Raw genomic sequence first — 21,936 nt, 5'->3', positions numbered from 1 at the left:
GGTATCACTGTGATGTGAGCTAATAGCGTGTCTCTAGGTATACTAGATCCGGAGCCCAGTGAGTTGAGGAACCCCTGCATATGCTCTCCCAGGACTGGTAGCAGAGTTCTGTAATATTGAGCCGTGAGGCCATCTGGGCCCGGAGCTTTACCCACCTTCAAGGATGCTACTGCTTTCTGAATTTCTTCTATGGTAATGTGGTCATCTAACAACTCACTCGAAACCGCAGGCAATTGAGGCATTTTAGATCTATCTATATAGTCATCTATTTGTATCTGTGGCGTGGGGTGTGCTTTTAGGTTGTAGAGCGAGGAATAGAATTCCTTAAATGCAGAGGCTAGTTTCTGTGGGTGTGTAGCTTTTTGTCCAGAGGGTAGTATGATATGGGGGATGTAATTTGCAAGGTTCTGTTCCCTCAATGAGTTGGCGAGAAGTTTGCCACATTTGTTTCCCGATTCGTACGTTACTCGGCGACATATTTGTATAGAGGCTTTCGCCCTGAATTGCATTAAGTCAGTTATTTTAGTTCGTATTTGTATGAGTTCTGCTTCTCCAGCTGGTGTTTGGGAGTGTTTGTGTCGTGCTTCTGCTAGATGTAGATCTTGGAATAGGGATGCAATCTGACTTGAGCGTTCTCGTTTAATACGTGCTCCATGTTTAATTAAGACTCCGCGAATTACAGCCTTATGGGCTTCCCATATAATTCTGGGATCACTACCTGGGGTGTTGTTAGTTTTAAAATAATTGTCTAATTCTACGGAAACATCCTTTAGTACCTCTTCATCCTGTAGGAGGCTTTCGTTTAGTCTCCATGTTTTGGATCTAGTAGTAGTGTTCTCTGTCAGTGCATATGTTAGCATGATCGGGGCGTGGTCAGACCATGTAATTGATCTATTTTGGAGTCCCGGAGTGCGTGTAATTGAGCATGCGGAAGTAGAAAGTAGTCAATCCTTGAGTACTGTTTGTGAGGAGTCGAGTAAAAAGTGTAATCGCGTTCAGTCGGGTGTAGGAGTCTCCACACATCGATCAATTGTGATCTGTGTAGTGTCCTGGAAATGCGTTTCCTAGTGTTGGGTGTAACTGAAGATTTTCCTGAGGAAGTATCCTCGGCTGGGATTAATGGGACATTAAAATCCCCACCCACTATAAGGTGGCCGCTCTTAAATTCTAGTAGGGTCTCTATGGTTTTTTTGTATGAAATGGTCTTGATGACAATTGGGTGCATAGATATTGGCCAGGGTCACCTGTATCCCCCCGATCTCCCCCTTGAGAAACAAATATCTCCCTTCTGGGTCTGATTTTGTATCTATACATTTCCAGGGGATTCTGTGTGAGATGAGTGTAGATACCCCGCGGGTCTTGGATGAGCCATTAGTGGCATGATATCCTTGTGGGAAGAATCTATTTCTGTAGGTTTGTTCTTAAGTCGAAATTGTTCTTAAGTCGGAACAGCATGGGCAGAATGGCAAATATGTCGTTTTCAGATGTTCCGTCGAATGTGCCCGCCGTCAAAAAAGGGTCCGTCGAATGTGCCCGCCGTCAAAAAAGGGTCCGTCGAATGTGCCCGCCGTCAAAAAAGGGTCCGTCGAATGTGCCCGCCGTCAAAAAAGGGTCCGTCGAATGTGCCCGCCGTCAAATAAGGGTCCGTCGAATGTGCCCGCCGTCGAATAAGGGTCCGTCGAATGTGCCCGCCGTCGAATAAGGGTCCGTCGAATGTGCCCGCCGTCGAATAAGGGTCCGTCGAATAAGGGTCCGTCGAATAAGGGTCCGTCGAATAAGGGTCCGTCGAATAAGGGTCCGTCGAATAAGGGTCCGTCGAATAAGGGTCCGTCGAATAAGGGTCCGTCGAATAAGGGTCCGTCGAATGTGCCCGCCGTCGAAAAAGGGTCCGTCGAATGTGCCCGCCGTCGAAAAAGGGTCCATCGAATGTGCCCGCCGTCGAAAAAGGGTCCGTCGAATGTGCCCGCCGTCGAAAAAGGGTCCGTCGAATGTGCCCGCCGTCGAAAAAGGGTCCGTCGAATGTGCCCGCCGTCGAAAAAGGGTCCGTCGAATGTGCCCGCCGTCGAAAAAGGGTCCGTCGAATGTGCCCGCCGTCGAAAAAGGGTCCGTCGAATGTGCCCGCCGTCGAAAAAGGGTCTGTCGAATGTGCCCGCCGTCCCGTTCGTAAGTAGGAATCGTTCGCAAGTCGGGGACTCCCTGTATTTCTGTATGCACAACTGCAGCTAACTTGACTCATACAATGAATAACCAACATGACCCTGTATTGTAGCATCCTGCTATTGCGGAGCAATTGCAACTGCCTTCTGGTCTTCATTTCTCTGTAGATGCCCTGGAGTTTATCAAGAGACAAATATCCAGAGTGGCTGTAATCTATATTCATACAGTATGCACAAAATCTCATGGCTAAAAGGTATGGACAGCGGAAGCTGCCTGTATAAAAAGCGCCTTACACATATGCCTTTTCAAGAAAGACGTCTGTTTGAGGCACTTGACCAGTTCCTCAAAGAGCTCATAGGTGGGAAAGTCTTACTCCCACAGAAGGTGGTGACAAAACCCCCTTCCTCAGGTACTCCTAGTTCATCTAAACACAGAGCACCTCCACTCTCAAAGCAGACTTGAATGTCAAAAAGTTCAGCCCTTCCTTTTGATACAAGGCCCTCCACAAAGCCCCCTCTTCACAATGAAGGGGCGCCCTCACTTCTAAGAGTTGGGGGATGTCTGTGGGTTCAACTGGTGCATTGAAAAGGGTACCAAAAAAAAGTGCAAAACTCACCTACCTCACCCTTTTTTTTTTTTTTTTTTTTTTTTCAGACCAACCAAAAACTGTCAAGGGGCAGTCGGATTTGCAAAAGGCCCTGAAAAACCTTTTGTCCCAAGTAGTTATTGTACCAGTACTGCCACAGGACAGGTTGAAAAGGATTCTACGCAAACCTGTTCACAGTTCCAAAGTCCAATGTTGGTATATGTCCTAACCTTGACTATTTCTTTTTCGCTAGTGTCCAAGGAGGATTGATGTCTCCAGTAAGGATTTAAACTCTTTTTTGTTCTAGAAACCTTTTTTCTTAATTGTACACTACAAGACACAGGCTCATAAGTCTTGTCTATGGGTTATATGTTACCACCTTCAGGTGAGAACACTGGCAAACAAAGCCATTAGGACAGCCCATATAACTCCTCCTTCTCTTATCATTCTTACTTAGGTGTTCTTAGGTGATGGACTACATCTTTATGGAAGGAACAAATTTCTGGATTATAATTGTAAATTACTGCAAGACTGAAGAATATGCTTGGCTTTTCACATGGAGAAATCCCTTCTTTTCCCAGCTGCATCAACGCCACTACAGCAATATAGTTGCAGCTATCGAATCAGTTGACCCTCAACAGTGCTTCAGGGAACCATACCCAGACCCTAAAATTTTGCTGGCTGTAGTTTTAAAGCCCAAAATATGGGTGGCCGTTAGCACAGAACCCTGCTTCCTCTCCAAGCTCAGTGATCTGTCACTATTATGAATGAACAGTCACTCAGAGCTGCAGCTCTATATAAAGTATCTGCTATTATGAATGAACAAGCAGTGTTGATCGCTCATTTAGAACAGTGACCAATCACTCAGAGCTGCGGCTTTCTGTCAAGCGCCTACTTTTACACACACACACACACACACACACACACACACAGCCCAACTAACGGAGCACATAATGCCACATGGAGCTTTCACTTATGAATGACAAAATTGTCAATGTCAGCTGGTGCCGTGTACATTAATAAAGCTGAAACATCACTCTGCAGTGCTCGGTCATCCATTAGCCAGGCTGTGCATGCTTAAATGCAGCCATGAGCATAGCGTCTTCCACTTTTCGTATGGTAAGAAGATTTTCTAACACAATTAGGCATGCTGCACTGGCCTGTTCTGTGTGCATAGTACCACCCTCTAGAAGGTATAAAGCCCCCCCCCCAAATACAAGAGGAATGTGTAATGTTACTTGTATCTTGGTGCACTTTGTGTATTTATTATAGATCAATGCAGTAATCCAGGGTAAAGCTTTGCCTTTGTGCAGGTACTTCCTGTAACAAAGACCATTCACGGCTGCTCTCTTTCTCCTCGTGCAGGGTAACTGACATCTGCCCCTTCTATAGTTTTCTGTAGACAGTCTGTACTGGGTGGATCTGCTGGATCCTTTCCATATCTCTGCTCAGGTTATGTACAGCACATTGCAATGATAATGTCACCACTAATGTCATGGTAATAACTGGCTTTGTGAAGGTGCACACAAAATAGGATTTATATAATTCTGGCTATTTAGAAATATATTTACTGTATATACTAGAGTATAAGCTGAGTTTTTTCAGCACATTTTTTTGTGCTGAAAGTGCCCCCCTCGGCTTATACTCGAGTCAAGCACTTTTCTGCAGCATCTCGGGGGCCACTTGGTGCTAGGAACCCCAAATATTGTGTGCAAACCCAGTTGAACTAGCACTACAACATACCCAAAGCTGGGGTTCCTAGCACCAAGTGGCCCTGAGGTATGGGGCCCCAAATTCGGTTCAGAAAATGTCATTCTCTGCTGCAGAAAAGTGCTTGACATTTTCCAAACCAACTTTGGGGCTCCGTATCTCGGGGCCACTTGGATCTAGGAACCACAGCTTTGTTGTAATGCTATTTCCACTGGGTTTGCACACCAAATTTGGGGTTCCTAGTACCAAGTGGCCCCGAGATATGGGGCCCCAAAGTCGGTCAACTGTGTCCATCTGCAGCAATGTCATTTCAGGACCCTTTGGGTCCCAAATTTTGGCTGCAGCTAGGGGGCATCTAGGAACCCCTAACTACCGAGTTTGAAGTTCGGGGGACCTATGGCTGCCAATTGGCACAGTGAGGCATGCAAATGGGCATTGTTGACCCTCTTTTCCACTTACAGTAGCTGTGCATTTCTCACCCTAGGCTTATACTCGAGTCAATAAGTTTTCCCAGTTTTTTGTGGTAAAATTAGGTCCCTTGGCTTATATTCGGGTCGACTTATACTCGAGTATATACAGTAAATGAAAGCACTGGTGTCCTGAGTTTAGCATTTTACAGATGCACTTATTCTTAGGTTGATGAGTACCAAAAAAGGCGCGCTCAGATGACGTCTTGATGACGAAACGCGTAAGGCGTGGCCACGTGATGCGCATACGTCTTGTCCTGTGTAGTTGACTTCCGGGTTGAGTAACGGGCGGTGGAACGCACGCAACACCGCGCTGCATTCCCCGTACTTTTTCAACTGTGTATCAGCCAGCGGAGCACTGTTCGCTCCCCTTTTTAAATCTATTTAATAAAGCTGTGTTTTTTCGGATTCACGCGATGGGGCTCATTTTTGTTTTATAAACATATGGATGTTCCTGTCGGGAAGTGACTGGAGGTGTTCGGGATACCAGGAAAGGAGAGCAGAACGAAGGACTGTCACCACGGACTACTGCTGCGGGATACGGTTTACAGGCTTGATACCCCTGTAGGGGTGAATTCTTCCGGTGAGTGAGGGCACATAGGGGGGGTCCTTTGGAAGGCTGGGAGTATTTATCCCATCAGGAATATTGCTATGTGATTGAAGAGACTTATTACTGCACCTTAAGAAGAATGTTCTATGGATTTTTTCTTTTGGGGTCACTTGTTTTTATGGACCGATTATCTACTTTTTAACACTATTATGTGCACATATGAACATATGCTTTTTATGCTTTCTATTTATATGTTTTAGCACCTTTGATGTACGCATTAGCACAGGATTTTACCACTAAGGGTTTTTTTTAGCATTTTTGGTAATTTTACCACTATTTTTCTTATATTCATCTATGCACCTTGGTTTGGGATGATTTAATCTGGATCACTCTTGTTTTAGTGTTGTAATATATGTGATAACACACATTGCACTTTATATATTGTGGGCATTTTCTACACATACACATAAACAATGGTTTACTTACACGTTTGAAATTTTACCATTCCTATATACATAACATTTCATTTTATTTTTATACATACAGTAGGTGACCACGATATTGTGTCAATCTCGCCGCACTTCTCGGCGAGATTTGACACCTACGAGCCCCGTCGCAGGGGCCAGCGCCGAGATGGCTCACTCATCGCGAAAGGAAAACTTTGTTTTCCTTCCGCGATGAGTGACAGGCAGTGCTGACAGCTGTCTGGTATGAATCCTGAGGCGGGAACACCGCGCCAAATTTTAAATGAAAAAACCGGCGTGGGTTCTCCCCTCGGAGGCATACCAAGCCCTTAGGTCTGGCATGGATTGTAAGGGGAACCCCCCTATGCCGAAAAATCGGCGTGGGGGTCCCCCCCAAATCCATACCAGACCCTTATCCGAGCATGCAGCCCGGCCGGCCAGGAAAGGGGGTGGGGACGAGCGAGCGCCCCCCCCCCTCCTGAGCCGTACCAGGCCGCATGCCCTCAACATGGGGGGGTGGGTGCCTTGGGGGAGGGGGGCGCCCTGCGGCCCCCCCCACCCCAAAGCACCTTGTCCCCATGTTGATGAGGACAAGGGCCTCTTCCCGACAACCCTGGCCGTTGGTTGTCGGGGTCTGCGGGCGGGGGGCTTATCGGAATCCGGGAGCCCCCCTTAATAAGGGGGCCCCCAGATCCCGGCCCCCCACCCTGTGTGAATGAGTTTGGGGTACATGGTACCCCTACCCATTCACCTAGGGAAAAGTGTCAATGTAAAAAAAAAACACACTACACAGGTTTTAAGAATAATTTATTAGTCAGCTCCGGGGGTCTTCTTCCGACTTCTCCCGGTGTTCGGCCTCTTCTCCCGGTGTTCGGCCTCTTCTCCCGGGCCCCACCGCTATCTTCTTCCAGCTCTATTGCCAGCGAGGGGCCCGGTCTGCTGCCGCTGTCTTGTCGCCGCTGTCTTGTCGCCGCTGTCTTGTCGCTGCTGTCTTGCCGCTTCTTCTCTTCTTTTCTTCTTCCCCGATGTTGACACGACGCTCTCTCCGACTCGAATGCTGTGTGCGAGCTGCGGAGCCATTTATATAGGCGGTAACCCCGCCCCCTTACGACGTCATGGTCCCAGCATGCGCAGGGACTCTGGGGTCACGCCCCCTTATGACGCCAGAGTCCCTGCGCATGCTGGGACCATGACGTCGTAAGGGGGCGGGGTTACCGCCTATATAAATGGCTCCGCAGCTCGCACACAGCATTCGAGTCGGAGAGAGCGTCGTGTCAACATCGGGGAAGAAGAAAAGAAGAGAAGAAGCGGCGAGACAGCGGCGGCGAGACAGCGCGACGAGACAGCGGCGACGAGACAGCGGCAGCAGACCGGGCCCCTCGCTGGCAATAGAGCTGGAAGAAGATAGCGGTGGGGCCCGGGAGAAGAGGCCGAACACCGGGAGAAGAGGCCGAACACCGGGAGAAGTCGGAAGGGGACCCCCCGAAGTCGGAAGAAGCTGACTAATAAATTATTCTTAAAACCTGTGTAGTGTGTTTTTTTTTACATTGACACTTTTCCCTAGGTGAATGGGTAGGGGTACCATGTACCCCAAACTCATTCACACAGGGTGGGGGGCCGGGATCTGGGGGCCCCCTTATTAAGGGGGGCTCCCGGATTCCGATAAGCCCCCCGCCCGCAGACCCCGACAACCAACGGCCAGGGTTGTCGGGAAGAGGCCCTTGTCCTCATCAACATGGGGACAAGGTGCTTTGGGGTGGGGGGGCCGCAGGGCGCCCCCCTCCCCCAAGGCACCCACCCCCCCATGTTGAGGGCATGCGGCCTGGTACGGCTCAGGAGGGGGGGGGGGCGCTCACTCGTCCCCACCCCCTTTCCTGGCCGGCCGGGCTGCATGCTCGGATAAGGGTCTGGTATGGATTTGGGGGGGACCCCCACGCCGATTTTTCGGCATAGGGGGTTCCCCTTACAATCCATGCCAGACCTAAGGGCCTGGTATGCCTCCGAGGGGGGAACCAACGCCGGTTTTTTCATTTAAAATTTGGCGCGGTGTTCCCGCCTCAGGATTCATACCAGACAGCCGTCAGCACTGCCTGTCACTCATCGCCGGAGGAAAACAACGTTTTCCTTTCCCGATGAGCGAGCCAGCGCGACATTCACAGTACCCTGTCGCCGAGAACCAGCGCGATGGTATCGTGCTGGAAACACAATCTCGCGGTCAGGTACTGTACATACTATATATATATATATATATATATATATATATATATATACACACACACTATATATATATATATATATATATATATATATATATATATATATATATTTATTGTTTTGCACATCAGAGTGTACCTAGTAGAACAGCGCCAATCGCCCCAAGTTTGGTACTCATTATTATTTAGAATTTCACTTAGGTGTTATTCTGTGCTGGGGGGGGCTGCAGTTCCTTTATTGCCTAAGCGCAGAACTATTTGTTTCTTATATACTTATTCTTAGGTTACCCACCTCTGCTGTGACAGCTTGTCATTTTCCTTCTGCACTTTTTGAAGATCCTCTTTTAGTCTTTCTAATAATTCTTGGGCATCTTGACTTTCAGCTCGTGATACCACCAACTCTGTCCTTAGTGATGTCACCTCTTCTTGTACTTGACTCAATAACTGTTCTTTATTTAACAGCTGGAAAATGTACAGAAGGTTATGCTGGTTAGGTTTTACAAGTAAACACAATACCAAGAACTGTTTACAATAAATCTGGTGCCTATCCAGTATAATCAGCTCATTTCATTTATTTTCGATATCTACAGATCTCCAACAAACAAAAAGGAAACCATAAAATCCTTTTCTTGGAGTACATTAGAGACACAGTATAAAGTAATTCTGGTACTTTGGGTTATGCTGTTGCCTTCAGGAGACTGGACACCAGCAAAACAAAGCTGTATGGACAGTATAATATACCCGCTTCCACTTCCACCAAGCCTCAGTTTTGTAGCAATCAATAATAGGAGTGAATCATAGGAACACTGCCATAGACATAAGCCATATGTCAGATGGGAATGTGTGTAAATCTGACTGTCAGCTGTCAGATAGAGGCAATCAGCTTCTATATAGTCATTGATTGCTTCCACACACCCCAGGAACATCCCCCCCCCCGGCAATCCTCGATCCTGAGATTGGCTAGTGGGTGCCACCAGGTAAAAGGAAGGGATGTCGATTAGCTGAGTTCCCCTACCCGTAAAACTTCACTTCTGGGTTCTGTTGTGGTCCCTTAGCGTCAATAGGGGGCATTAAAGAGAACCTCTAACACCTATGTGATTATTTTTTAAAGTGTTAGTGTTAAAAACAAAAATAAAAAAAAAAAACAAAAAAAAAAAAACAAAAAAAAAACCTGGAGTCCCCCCCATACGAATGTAAACATACGCGTTGGGGAGGCCTACACATGATTGCGCTACACGTTACATATTGCCACCCAGCCTAGATTGAGAACAATAGTTCTATACCCTATGTAGATAGAGATCTATATATACCATTGCACAAAGCACGTAAGTATGACATGTTTGTTATTTTAAGAAAAACAAAAAATACACTTTACAACCACTAAGACAAGCATTGTGCACTTGAGTATTATTTATATATTTACTTTAAACATTTATGAAATTTTTCCTCTGCTGGACAAGTATATCTCTCTGCACCAGTTTAAAATACATGTGTTACTAGTACGCATACATTCACCCATTAGAAATAGAAAGCAAACTGTTAACACTGTTAAATCTGTTAATAGTAATAAACACAGTTTAACCACTTGCTGACCGCCTCACGCAGATATACTGCGGCAGAATGGCACGGGCAGGCAGAGTAACGTATGGGCACGTTACTTGCCTCCCGCGGGCGGCATCGCTGCAGGAGCGATCCGTGCTGAGGGGGAGGCCACTGATTCATGGCCACCCACTCGCGATCATCGCTCCTGGCGAATGGAATGCTTCCTCTGCTTCTGTAATGTAAACAGAAGCAGAGGAAGTGATGTCATCGCTCCTCGTGAAACCTTTTCGTTCCGGCTTCCGAGGAGAGAAGATATCAAGTAAGTCTGCACCAACACTACACGTACAGTAGAACACGCAGGCACACTAATCACCCCCCCGATCACCCCCTGTCACAGTGACACCAATAGCAGTTTTTTTTTTTACTGATTACTGCATTAGTATCATTTGAGACTGTTTTAAGTGTTAGGGCAGTTAGTGGTAGGCCCCTTTAGGTCTAGGGTACCCCCCTAACGGTTTAACCCCTTGATCACCCAGTCCCCAGTGTCACTAAGCAACCTTTTTTCTGATCGCTGTATTAGTGTCACAGGTGACACTAGGTAGCCAGGTAAGTATATAGGTTCGCCGTCAGCTTGTTATAGCGTCAGGAACCCCCATATACTAACTAATAAATTAACCCCCTGATTGCCCCCTAGTTAACCCTTTCACCAGTGATCACTGTATAACTGTTACTGGTGACGCTGGTTAGTTAGTTCTTTATAATGTCAAGGCACCCGCTGTTTATTACCTAATAAAGGTTTAACCCCCTGATCACCCGGCGGGTGATATCAGTTAGGTTTTAGGGTCAGATAGGGTCTGCGTCACACCAGGCAGCGTCAGGGTAGTGCCAGTACTGCTAACACCCATGCACGCAGCATACACCTCCCTTAGTGGTATAGTATCTGAACGGATCAATGTCTGATCTGATCTATACTAGCGTCCCCAGCAGTTTAGGGTTCCCAAAAACAGTGTTAGCGGGATCAGCCCAGATACCTGCTAGCACCTACGTTTTGCCCCCCCGCCCAGCCCACCCAAGTGCAGTATCGATCGATCACTGTCACTTACAACATAACACACATAACTGCAGCGTTCGCAGAGTCAGGCCTGATCCCTGCGATCGCGAACTGTTTTTTTGGTAGAGCTTGAATCAGTCGCTAACAGTCGGGAGCTTTTTTACCTGCAAGTCTCACTAGTGTACCACTAAATTTAGAGCTCAAAATGTCAAATCGAAGGTACACTAGTGAAGAGGCCTACACGTTTCTGAGCATGACAGATAGTGAAGAGGAAGTCACTAATCTGTCAGATTCAGGCTCAGAATACGATCATGTAGACGACAGTGGCTCCATGACCGATAGCTCTGACGATGGAGTTGTGGTCCCTGCCAAGGCCAGGCGTACCAGACCCCGATCTTCTTCTGCTGTTGAGGTGCAAGAACCGCAGGCCTCTCGTATGGAACAGAGAATTACTAGCAACGCTTTTCCTTCTGGTGAACTGGCAAGCACCAGCGGCCTAGTACACCCTGGTCGTAGTCAAACCAGCACTGCAGTAACACGTGGTGACGTGGGGAGTCCCATAAGTGCAGATCACGCTGGTCAGGTGGCAAGCACAAGTAGTGTCCCGCTGCCACCAAGAAGACAAAGACAGGCCCGTCGAGCCCATAGTGCCCTTCCTGCTGCATTCGCCAATCCTAATTGGGAACCCGCCACTTCTGCAGCACCCATACTTCCCCCATTCAATGGCCAACCCGGGATTCAGGTGGAAATCACTTAATTTTAATTTGCTGTTTTTCACCGAAGAGCTCTATAGATCTATTGAGGACCAAAGCAATTTGTATGCTGGTCAATACATCGTCACTAATCCCCAATCCTCCCTTGCCAGAGATTGGAAACCAATTACGGTTTCCGAATTTAAGATCTTTCTGAGCTTATCTCTCGACATGGACATAGTTAAAATGAGTATGTTGCGGTCATATTGGTCCACTGACCCAATTTACCATATGCCTGTGTTCTCTGACCAGGGCACAATATGAGCAGATCTTGTGGTTCATGCATTTCAACAACAATGAACTCTGTCATCCTCGTGGAGACCCTGGATACGATCGGCTCTACAAAATTCGGCCCCTCGCAAACCACTTCAACCAACGTTTTGCAGACTTGTTTACTCCCCATCAAGTTGTCTGCGTTGATGAGTCCCTGATTAAGTTTTCTGGCCACTTGTCTCAAACACTATCTTCCCAGAAAGCGTGCCAGATACGGGGTCAAGATGTATAAGCTCTGTGACAGGGCCACAGGCTATACATGTAGTTTTATGGTTTACGAGGGAAAAGATAGCCAAGTAGAGCTGCCGAACTGCCCAGATTACATAGGGAGCTCTGGCAACATTGTGTGGGACTTGGTGTCACCCTTAATCGGAAAGGGGTACCACTTGTACGTGGACAATTATTACACGAGCGTGCCACTTTTTAGTCACTTGTTTGATCATCAGATTGGAGCATGTGGCACCGTGCAACCTAATCGCCGAGGCTTTCCGCAGCGGCTTGTAGATTCCCGTCTTAGGCTGGGGGAGAGAGCCTGCTTCAAGTGTAATAATTTGCTCACTGTGAAGTGGAGGGATAATAAGAATGTTTTCGTTCTTACCTCCCTTCATGCAGACACGATGGTCCAAATTACTACGGCGACTGGTGTTGTTGAGAAACCTCTCTGTGTCCACGAATATAACCAAAATATGGGAGGGGTGGACCTAAACTACCAGTTGTTGGCGCCGTACCTAGTTGCCCGTAAGGCCAGACGCTTGTACAAAAAACTTCCTTCCTTAAATTCTAGGGAGAGATCGTCAAAGCCCTTCTGTTTCCAGATGGTGCTCCACCTCACCTTCCCAATCCAAATGCAGTAAGCTGGATGCATGAGAGGCATTTTCCTTATGTCCTCCCGAGTACCCCTACCCAACAAGCCCCCCAAAAATGTGGTGTCTGTAGCAAGAGCGGATATAGGCGTGATACCCGCTATTATTGTCCCTCCTGTCCTGACAATCCTGGTCTTTGCATTGGTGAAGGTTTTGAACGCTACAATACACTAGTTGAGTATTAGCGTACGGTACAGCACTGCACAGACTACGCACGCTTTCACAGGGTCTCCCAAGATGCCATCGCATTTTGAGAGACCCGAACCTGGAACCGTTAGTTACAACAGTTACCAAAAAAAAAAAAAGGTGTAAAAAAAAATAAAAAAATATATAAAATAAAAACAAACAAAAATAGTTGTCGTTTTATTGTTCTCTCTCTCTCTATTGTTCTGCTCTTTTTTTACTGTATTCTGTTCTGCATTGTTTTATTGTTATGTTTTATCATGATTGCTTTTCAGGTATGTAATTTTTTTTTATACTTTACTGTTTTATGGTTAAACAATTTTTTGTTTTCAGGTACGCCATTCAGCTGCAGCACGGATTTATTTATCTTGACAGCAACAGCGTTTGCTCCCATTAAACATAAAGCCGTGACTCCAGCGCTGTAGGAGGTGATTTCACCACCACAATTAAAAAAAAAGAGCATATATGCCGAAGCATGGTGGCAGCAGGGGTGGAGGAGCGATTTGCTCCTAACTTTTGCGGGCGGATGCCCCCATGCTTTGGCATATATATATTTTAGGCACAGATTGCGTTAAAAAATGTTTTATTTTTTACTATTTGTTTTTGTATTTGCTTTGCAGGTATGGTATGTCTTACTGTTATACTGTAATGTTAATTGTTTTATTGTTAATCATCATTAGCTTAGCAGGTACGCCATTCAGTTGCAGCGCGGATTTATTTATCTTGACAGCAACAGCGTTTGCTCCCACGATACATAAAGCCGTGACTCCAGCGCTGTCAGAGGGGATTTCACCACCACAGTTAAAAACAAAATGGTGCATGTATGCCCATCATTAGAAGTGGGTGGATGAAGGGAGGTATTCTAATGGTGGGCATACCCACCGATCAATCTCTTTCTTTCATTCAGCCCACAGGCTGCATAAAAAAAAAATAAATAAATAAAAATAAAAAAAAGATTACAATATATGCCCAACAAGTACTAGCATGTTGCTGGACTTTGAGTGGTTATACCAGAATGATGCCTGCGGGTTTAGGCATCATCTTGGTATCATTCTTTTCAGCCAGCGGTCGGCTTTCATGTAAAAGCAATCCTAGTGGCTAATTAGCCTCTAGACTGCTTTTACAAGCAGTGGGAGGCAATGTCCCCGCCCCCCCTCCCACCGTCTTCCATGGTTTTCTCTGGCTCTCCTGTCCCGACAGGGAACCTGAGAATGCATCCGGTGGTTCCGCCAGCTGACCATAGAGCTGATCAGAGATCAGAATGGCTCCAATCATCTCTATGGCCTAAGAAACCGGAAGGCATTTCATGACTTCGATTTTGCCGGATGTAAACAGTGCCATTGGGAAATTGAGAAAGCATTTTATCACACCGATCTTGGTGTGGTCAGATGCTTTGAGAGCAGAGGAGAGATCCCAATTTAAAAAAAAAAAAAAAAAAAAAAGGAGTACCTGTCACTACCTATTGCTATCATAGGGGATATTTACATTCCCTGAGATAACAGTAAAAATGATAAAAAAAAAAAAAAAAATTAAAGTAACAGTTTAAAAATAAGAAAAAAGCAAAAAAAAATAATAATTAAAAAAAAAAAAAAGGCGAACGCAAGCCTCAATCTGGCGTCAAATGTAAACAGCAATTGTACCATGCATGTGAGGTGTCACCGCGAAGGTCAGAATGAGGGCAGTCATTTTAGCAGCAAGACCTCTTTTGTAAATCTAAAGTGGTAACCTGTAAAGGCTTTTAACATTGTATGTAGTTTGTCGCCACTGCACGTTTGTGCGCAATTTCAAAGCATGTTGTGTTTGGTATCCATGTACTCAGCATTAAATCATCTTTTTTTATTTCATCAAACATTTGGGCAATATAGTGTGTTTTAGTGCATTAAAATAAAAAAATAAAAAAGTGTGTTTTTTCCCAAATAAATGCGTTTGAAAAATCGCTGCGCAAATACTGTGTGAAAAAAAAAAAAATTAAAAACACCCACCTTTTTAATCTGTAGGGCCTTTGCTTTATAAAAAAAAAATAATAATAATAATAATAATAATATGTTTGGGGGGGTCAAAGTAATTTTCTTGCAAAAAAAAAAATAAATAAATAATTTTTCATGTAAACAAAAAGTGTCAGAAAGGGCTTTGTCTTCAAGTGGTTAGAAGAGTGGGTGATGTGCGACATAAGTTTCTAAATGTTGTGCCAGGACAGTTCAAACCCCCTCAAATGACCCCATTTTGGAAAGTAGACACCCCAAGCCATTTACTGAGAGGCATGTCGAGTTCATGGAATATTTTAGATTTTGACACAAGTTGCGGGAAAAAGACAATTTTTTCTTTTTTTGCACTAAGTTGTCACTAAATGATATATTGCTCAAACATGCCATGGGCATATGTGGAATTACACCCCAAAATACATTCTGTTGCTTCTCCTGAGTATGGGGATACCACATGTGTGGGACTTTTTGGGAGCCTAGCCGCGTACGGGACCCCGAAAACCAATCACAGCCTTCAGGCTTTCTAAGGGTGTACATTTTTGATTTCACTCCTCACTGCTTATTACAGTTTTGGAGGCCATGGAATGCCCAGATGGCACTAAACCCCTCCCAAATGACCCCATTTTGGAAAGTAGACACCCCAAGCTATTTGCTGAGAGGTATGGTGAGTATTTTGCAAATCCTGAAGGCGGTGCTTGGTTTTCGGGGCCCTGTACGCGGCTAGGCTCCCAAAAAGTCCCAGACGTGGTATCCCCATACTCAGGAGAAGTAGCAAAATGTATTTTGGGGTGCAATTCCACATATAACCATGGCATGTGTGAGCAATATATCATTTAGTGACAAATTTTAGAAAAAAAATTTTTTTTTTTTTTGTCATTATTCAAATCACTTGGGACAAAAAAATTAAATATTCAATGGGCTCAACATGCCTCTCAGCAATTTCCTTGGGGTGTCTACTTTCCAAAATGGGGTCATTTAGGGGGGGGGGGGTTGTACTGCCCTGCCATTTTAGCACCTCAAGAAATGAGAGTCAAACTAAAAGCTGTGTAAATTCCAGGAAATGTACCCTAGTTTGTAGACGCTATAACCAATAAATATACGCTTATTGACATTTTTTTACCAAAGACGTGGCTGAATACATTTTGGCCTAAATGTATGACTAAAATTGAGTTTATTGGATTTTTCTTAAAACAAAAAGTAGAAAATATCATTTTTTTTCAAAATGTTCGGTCTTCTTCCGTTTTTATTTAAAAAAAAAAATAAATAAAATCGCAGAGGCAATCAAGTGCCATCAAAAGAAATTTTGTTTGGGTACAACATTGCATGACCGCACAATTACCAGTTAAAGTAGCACAGTGCCAAACTGTAAAAAGTCCTCTGGTCTTAAGCCCCAGGCCATTAGGCTGCCTAAAGTGGTTAATACAGCAAAACAGTTAAAGTAGCAGTTGCATTTAAACATCTAAATCAATTCCATAAGCTAAACACAGAACTTGCATTCCTGCTTTAGAAAATAAACGTAAAAAGTACTGGAATGTCAATGCCTCGATTAGTGTGCACCAAAACCCTACTCTGGTAGTGCGTAATATAATATCTTGTAGCAGTATTTTTTTCTCTGATGAAAGATCACAAAATAGTGACTGCCTGGCAAACAAAACCAGTTTTTGGGTGGTGTTAAAGTCCTATGAATGAAATGACATTTTCCAGGAATACTACAACTAAATACTACACAAATTAACTTTTACCATATGTTTGATTTTTGACATTTCTTGTTGCTGAAATACTTCAAACTCATCCAAATCTGTTTTTTGGAAAGAGGAAAGACTCTTCGGTTTCATGATATCCGTTTGATTGCACAGCCGATTCTTTTCCTTGAAGAAACAATATCATATAGTTGATCAATTGCCGACTTCTAGCAGTGCTAAGCACATTACATTCCCTTCATTCCACTGAAATATATCCACCAATCCACGAGTACAATAATAGGATCAGAAATTGAAGCAGCAGAAAGTTTTCTAAAATACTGTACGTAACCAGTTCAGATATTGTTCACCATTACAATCTCCCTTGCAATTAATGAGGCCTATGAAGATTTTTATGAGAATGAAGTGTAAAAGTGAAGGCGTTGCCTGTTAGGAATAGTACTTGTAGTTCATTGGTTGTCACCTTGAGACTTGTTTTGCAATTGATCTAAAGACACCATCTTGTAATCTGTAAACTCCATTCTAATTTGTATCTCTGAAGGGCTAATCTTATCTCCATTTCAAGACTCTCTAAAGGCAAGCCATAAATGATGCCATTTGCTTTCCTGCAACCCGTGGCTGCAGGAAAGAAAGTAGCTCGATTCCCCCACCAACACAGTCAGTGTTGATGGGGGAAGCTCTTCCACAGCGCTACAGTGTTCTGTGGGCAGGAAGCCTCCCCTGCCAGCAGAAGACAATCACTTTTGGTGGCTATAACTGCCACCAGTAATTGCATGCAAAAAATCCAACAAGCTGGTTGTACTGGAGTCAAAAAATAGATTGACTTCAGTACAAATCAGCCGGCCCATAGATGGATGAAATCTAGGTTGGTCCCTGCTGAACTGATCCATCTATGGCCAATGGGAGGTATGGTTCTGGTATATACCATAAAAAAAAGACAATGTGGGCGTTATCTTCAAAATTTAGATGATTATTTAGCACAATAAAAAACATGCAACATGACTGTATGTCATACTTGGGTATAAATGAGAGCCACTGAAGTAGTGAGCAGAACATCTGGAAGCCTACTTTGTCAAATCCATTATGCTAATGAATAAATCAAGCCAGCAGATGTCATCCTAAGCGGAGCGAATACCTGAAGAAGTCTGAAGTCAAGTTCTCTTGGCGCTATCCTTGTCCACACCAAACACCACCTAAACTCTCAATTTAGCAATACAGGCTAGCACATTAGAACCTTCAAAGAACGATGGGTATTCACAGGTCTTATTCCATTACATATCTCAAAAAAAAAAAAAAAAAAAAAAAAAAAAAAAGGACATTTCCCATTTCAGGATATTGAACAGGGCAATGCTTCTATAGTTGGGAGGATAGTTAAGAGTTTAATAACTGACCACATAAATATTTTTTAAGCAATAAACAGCATGGATTCATGAAAGACCAAAATTGTCAAACAAATCTGAGTTATTTTTACGAAGAGGCAGAAACTTAAGACAAAAAGGAGTGGCTGTAGCATACTCAGATTTTGCAAAAGTGTTTGACGCAGTTCCCCACACACAGCTACTCCATAGGTTAAAGTCTACAGGATTTGAAAATTCAGTTTGTAAATTGATAGAAAACCGGCTAAAAGACTGTGTTCAGAGATTAGCGATGAATGAATCATACTCCGAATGGTCTAAGCTCATTTGTGGTATACCCCAAAGTTCTGTGTTGGGACCCATACTTAAAATCCCACCTAAAGGGCAATGACATTAGGGGCTAAGCAATTACACCAACTTTTTTTTTTTCCCTTTTGGATTAAAGATTTTACATGAATAAAAAGCTGACCATTTTAAGCACCTGTCAGTGGTTTGCCTCAACCCTCTAATCGCCACTATTGGTCTGTTAGGCCCCATTCACACCTAGGTGTTTGCGATCGCGGGAAAAAAAAAAAAAAAATTGCTGCGATTTTGTTCGTGATCCCAAAATGCTCTGCAAAACTGACAAATTGCACCATGCATGCTCAGGTGCCATTCATTTTCAATGGCACCTAAAAGTGGGTGTAATTCTGCCATGATAAACCGCAATAAAATTGGTGCGAACTGCATCATGTGAAGCTTGTCGCTCAAAAAGGAGCTTCTTTTGGGTGACAAGTTATATCCCGACACAGAAAATGTATTTTTTTGTTGTGTATCTTTTTTCAACAGCCTTTCAGGGCTTGTTTATCATATGTAACCCTATGATGAGCAATTTACAGTGGATTGCTTTTCAGAGAGCATTTGACAAGGCGTTATGTTGCCTCCTCGCTGCCAGTTTTACCCCTAAATGCTGGCACCACCACCGGGTGCATTGAATGTGGTTGCAGGGAAGCTGCAATGGCCCAAGTCACTTGAAGTAATGCCCACATCAGGGAGGATCATTTTTGCTATGGCACGTGTATACCACTGTACAGATGCCTTTGCAGTTGGGGGGGGGGATTTGGGGATATTAAAATTATAGCTTAAATCGCCTGTTTTAACGAGGCTTTAAAGAGCGTTAATTTACTAAAGGTATACAATATAGGCTGTTCAATTGCCAAAGTGAATTTTTACTTTGCAAGAGAATTTCCCCTTCGCTGAGTGAAATTAGGGAAAGCTTGGAAAATTGGTCATGAACACAGATGCTCTTATTGAGTTATCGCAAATATTAATAAGGCACAGTTAATTAAAACTATTACACATACATCTTCCAAGCCAAGAGCATTACCAAAGACTTATTGACATATGAAACTGCTTTAGCCAAAAGTAAGCAGAGTCCACATTCCTAGCTGAATATCTCTTACTACAGAACTCACATCTAGACATAACTCATAACTTCACATATGATTAAATTGTGTTAATAATGATCATCCAGCTAAACGTGGAAGAGGATTACAACCATTTGAAGACTAACTATGCCTAAACTGTAAGGTGTAGCAGGCTAATAGGACACATTATCCCTTTTGAGGAAGTCACACATAATAGCTATACCACATTTGGTCTTGTTCTAAGGATTAGATCATTCTGCACAATAGAATATGGGCTATTAAATCATTGCATGCAATCATAGAAAATGTGGAAACAGGAATTTGTATCTTAAGGAAGGTCTCCTGACTACCATGGAATACGTCACACACCTTTATTATCAATTTACATCTTTTTCTGTAAATATTTTGCTTGCACCGTTTTTCCTTTTCTTTCATTTTTACATTGTTTTTTCTTTTGCTGCCAGGCCATGCATTGAACCTTTAACATCTGGGGGGCCAGACTGCATTTTCAACACCTTTTTTCAAGTTTGTAAAAGAACCAAACCAAACTAATCCTGAAAGCACAGCACTGGTAGAACAAAAAAGGGGTTCTATTGATTTTGTAGGTTGTGTTACATTTGTGCAAATGTTTATCAACTACACTAAAATCTTTATTAGCGCACAAACACAGCATAACTTAAAAAATACCAACCAAAATCTAACACTGTAATGAGTTAATTAAAGAAAAATTGTACATTTTAAATGTCCTTAATGTGCCTTTTTTGTAAAACAGTGCAAATATTAAAAAAAGATACACAAAAAACTGTATTTAAGCAACTTACTCTAAAAAAAAAATCTGGAGATTGACCTCACACTTACAGTGCGGAAAATAATTGTTTGATCCCCTGCAGATTTTGTAAGTTTGCCCACTTACAAAGAAATTAAGGGTCTATCGTTTTTATCATAGGTGTATTTTAAATGATAGAGACAGAGTACCAACCAAAAATCTAGAAAAAACACATGATACATGCTCCTAACATTTCGTTATGTGTAAAAAAGCCACCTGTCCACAGAATCTTTCTTCCATTCAAACCTCACCATCATGGGCGAGACCAAACAACTGTCAAAGGCCTTTGGGGACAAGATAGCAGACCTGCATAAGACCATCGGGCAAGAAGCTTGGTGAGAAGGAGACAACTGTTGGAGAGATTATTACGCAAATGGAAGAATTACAAAATAACCATAAATTGCACTCGTTGTGAAGCTCCATGCAAGTGGGCGACGATGCGTTTTTTCGCGGCCAATTTGTCAGGAAATGGTTGGTGTTAGCACTTCAATCATCACAACACCATGGTTAATATGGTGTCAGGATGATTGAAGTGCATTAGTTTTATTATTAGATTGTAATATAAAATTTAATAGTTCAACTCACCATAATGCAGAATCTGCCACCAGAGGTAGCTTGTCACTTGCCACCAGATGCAGCTTGTCACTTGCCACCAGATGCAGCTTGCCATGGTGCCTATAACCAGATTGCCACATCGCCTGCCACATGCCACCAGATGCAGATTGCCACATGCCACAGTCAAATGCCACCAGATACAGATTGCCACATGCCACCAGATGCAGATTGCCACCAGATACAGATTGCCACATGCCACAGTCACATGCCGCTAGATGCAGATTGCCACAGTCACATGCCACCAGATGCAGATTGCCACCAGCCACATGCCACCAGATGCAGATAGTCACATGCCACCAGATGCAGATTGCCACAGTCATTTGCCACAAGCCACCAGATGCAGTCTGCCAACAGATGCAGGTTGCCACATGCCACATTTACATGCCACCAGATGCAGATTGCCACAGTCACATGCCACCAGATGCAGCCTCTTAAATGCAAATTGTCACCAAGCACAGAGGCAGTGCAGTGGAGTGGTGGGTTCCGCATGAGAGAGAACAGCGGTGATGCGGGGCGGGAGGTGAGAGATGATGTAATCTCTCTGCTCCCCTGCTTCACCTCCAACAGTATACCGGCTGGGCTGTGTGGGCAGAACAGCAGTGATGCGGGTGGGCGGTGGGAGATGATGTCATCTCTCTGCTCACCTGCTTCACCCCCAACAGTGTAGTGGCGGGGCTGTGTGGGCAGAAGTGCGGTGATGGCAGTGATCTCTCTGCTCGCCCACCGCCGCACCTCAGATAGTGCAGACTTTGCAGCCCGGCTTTAAACAGGCTGCGGCCCGGTACTGTGCTGCGGCCCGGGGGTTGTAGACCCCTGATCTAAATGATTCAGAGAAGGAATGGGAGAAAGTGCTGTAGTCAGAGGAGACCAAAATTGAGCTCTTTGGCATTAACTCGATATGCCGTATTTGCAGGAAGAAAAATGCTGACTATGACCCTAAGAACACCATCCTTACAGTCAAGCACGGAGGTGGAAACATTATGCTTTGGGGCTGTTTCTCTGCTAATGTATTGTATTGTATTGTATTGTATTGTATTGTATAGTAAAATCTTGAATGAGAACCTTCTTCCCTCAGCCAGAACACTGAAGATGAGTCGTGGATGGGTCTTCCAGCATGACAATGACCGCCAAGGCAACAAATAAGTGGCTCAAGAAGAAGCACATTAAGGTCATGGAGTGGCCTAGCCAGTCTCCAGACCTTAATGCTATAGAAAATGTATGGAGGGAGCTGAAACTTTGAG

The 21,936-nt window shown here is 44.2% G+C and overlaps 1 protein-coding gene across 6 annotated transcripts in view; it reads right to left on the bottom strand.

Annotated features, from left to right (window-relative positions):
• Positions 1 to 21,936, bottom strand: part of GOLGA1 (golgin A1) — a 271,860-nt gene that overhangs the window by 155,031 nt on the left and 94,893 nt on the right. For all 6 annotated transcript variants that reach the window (XM_073600326.1, XM_073600327.1, XM_073600329.1 and 3 more), the window contains 2 exons: positions 16,536 to 16,661; positions 8,440 to 8,609 (listed from right to left, as the gene is read on the bottom strand). In XM_073600326.1, the coding sequence (XP_073456427.1) occupies positions 8,440 to 8,609; positions 16,536 to 16,661 (296 nt within the window). The remainder of the gene's footprint in view (positions 1 to 8,439; positions 8,610 to 16,535; positions 16,662 to 21,936) is intronic.

Source organism: Aquarana catesbeiana, linkage group LG09, assembly GCF_042186555.1.
Source record: "Aquarana catesbeiana isolate 2022-GZ linkage group LG09, ASM4218655v1, whole genome shotgun sequence".
Taxonomy (NCBI): domain Eukaryota; kingdom Metazoa; phylum Chordata; class Amphibia; order Anura; family Ranidae; genus Aquarana; species Aquarana catesbeiana.
The sequence above is the reverse complement of the archived record's forward strand: the minus strand, read 5'-3'. Positions and strand labels throughout refer to the sequence as shown.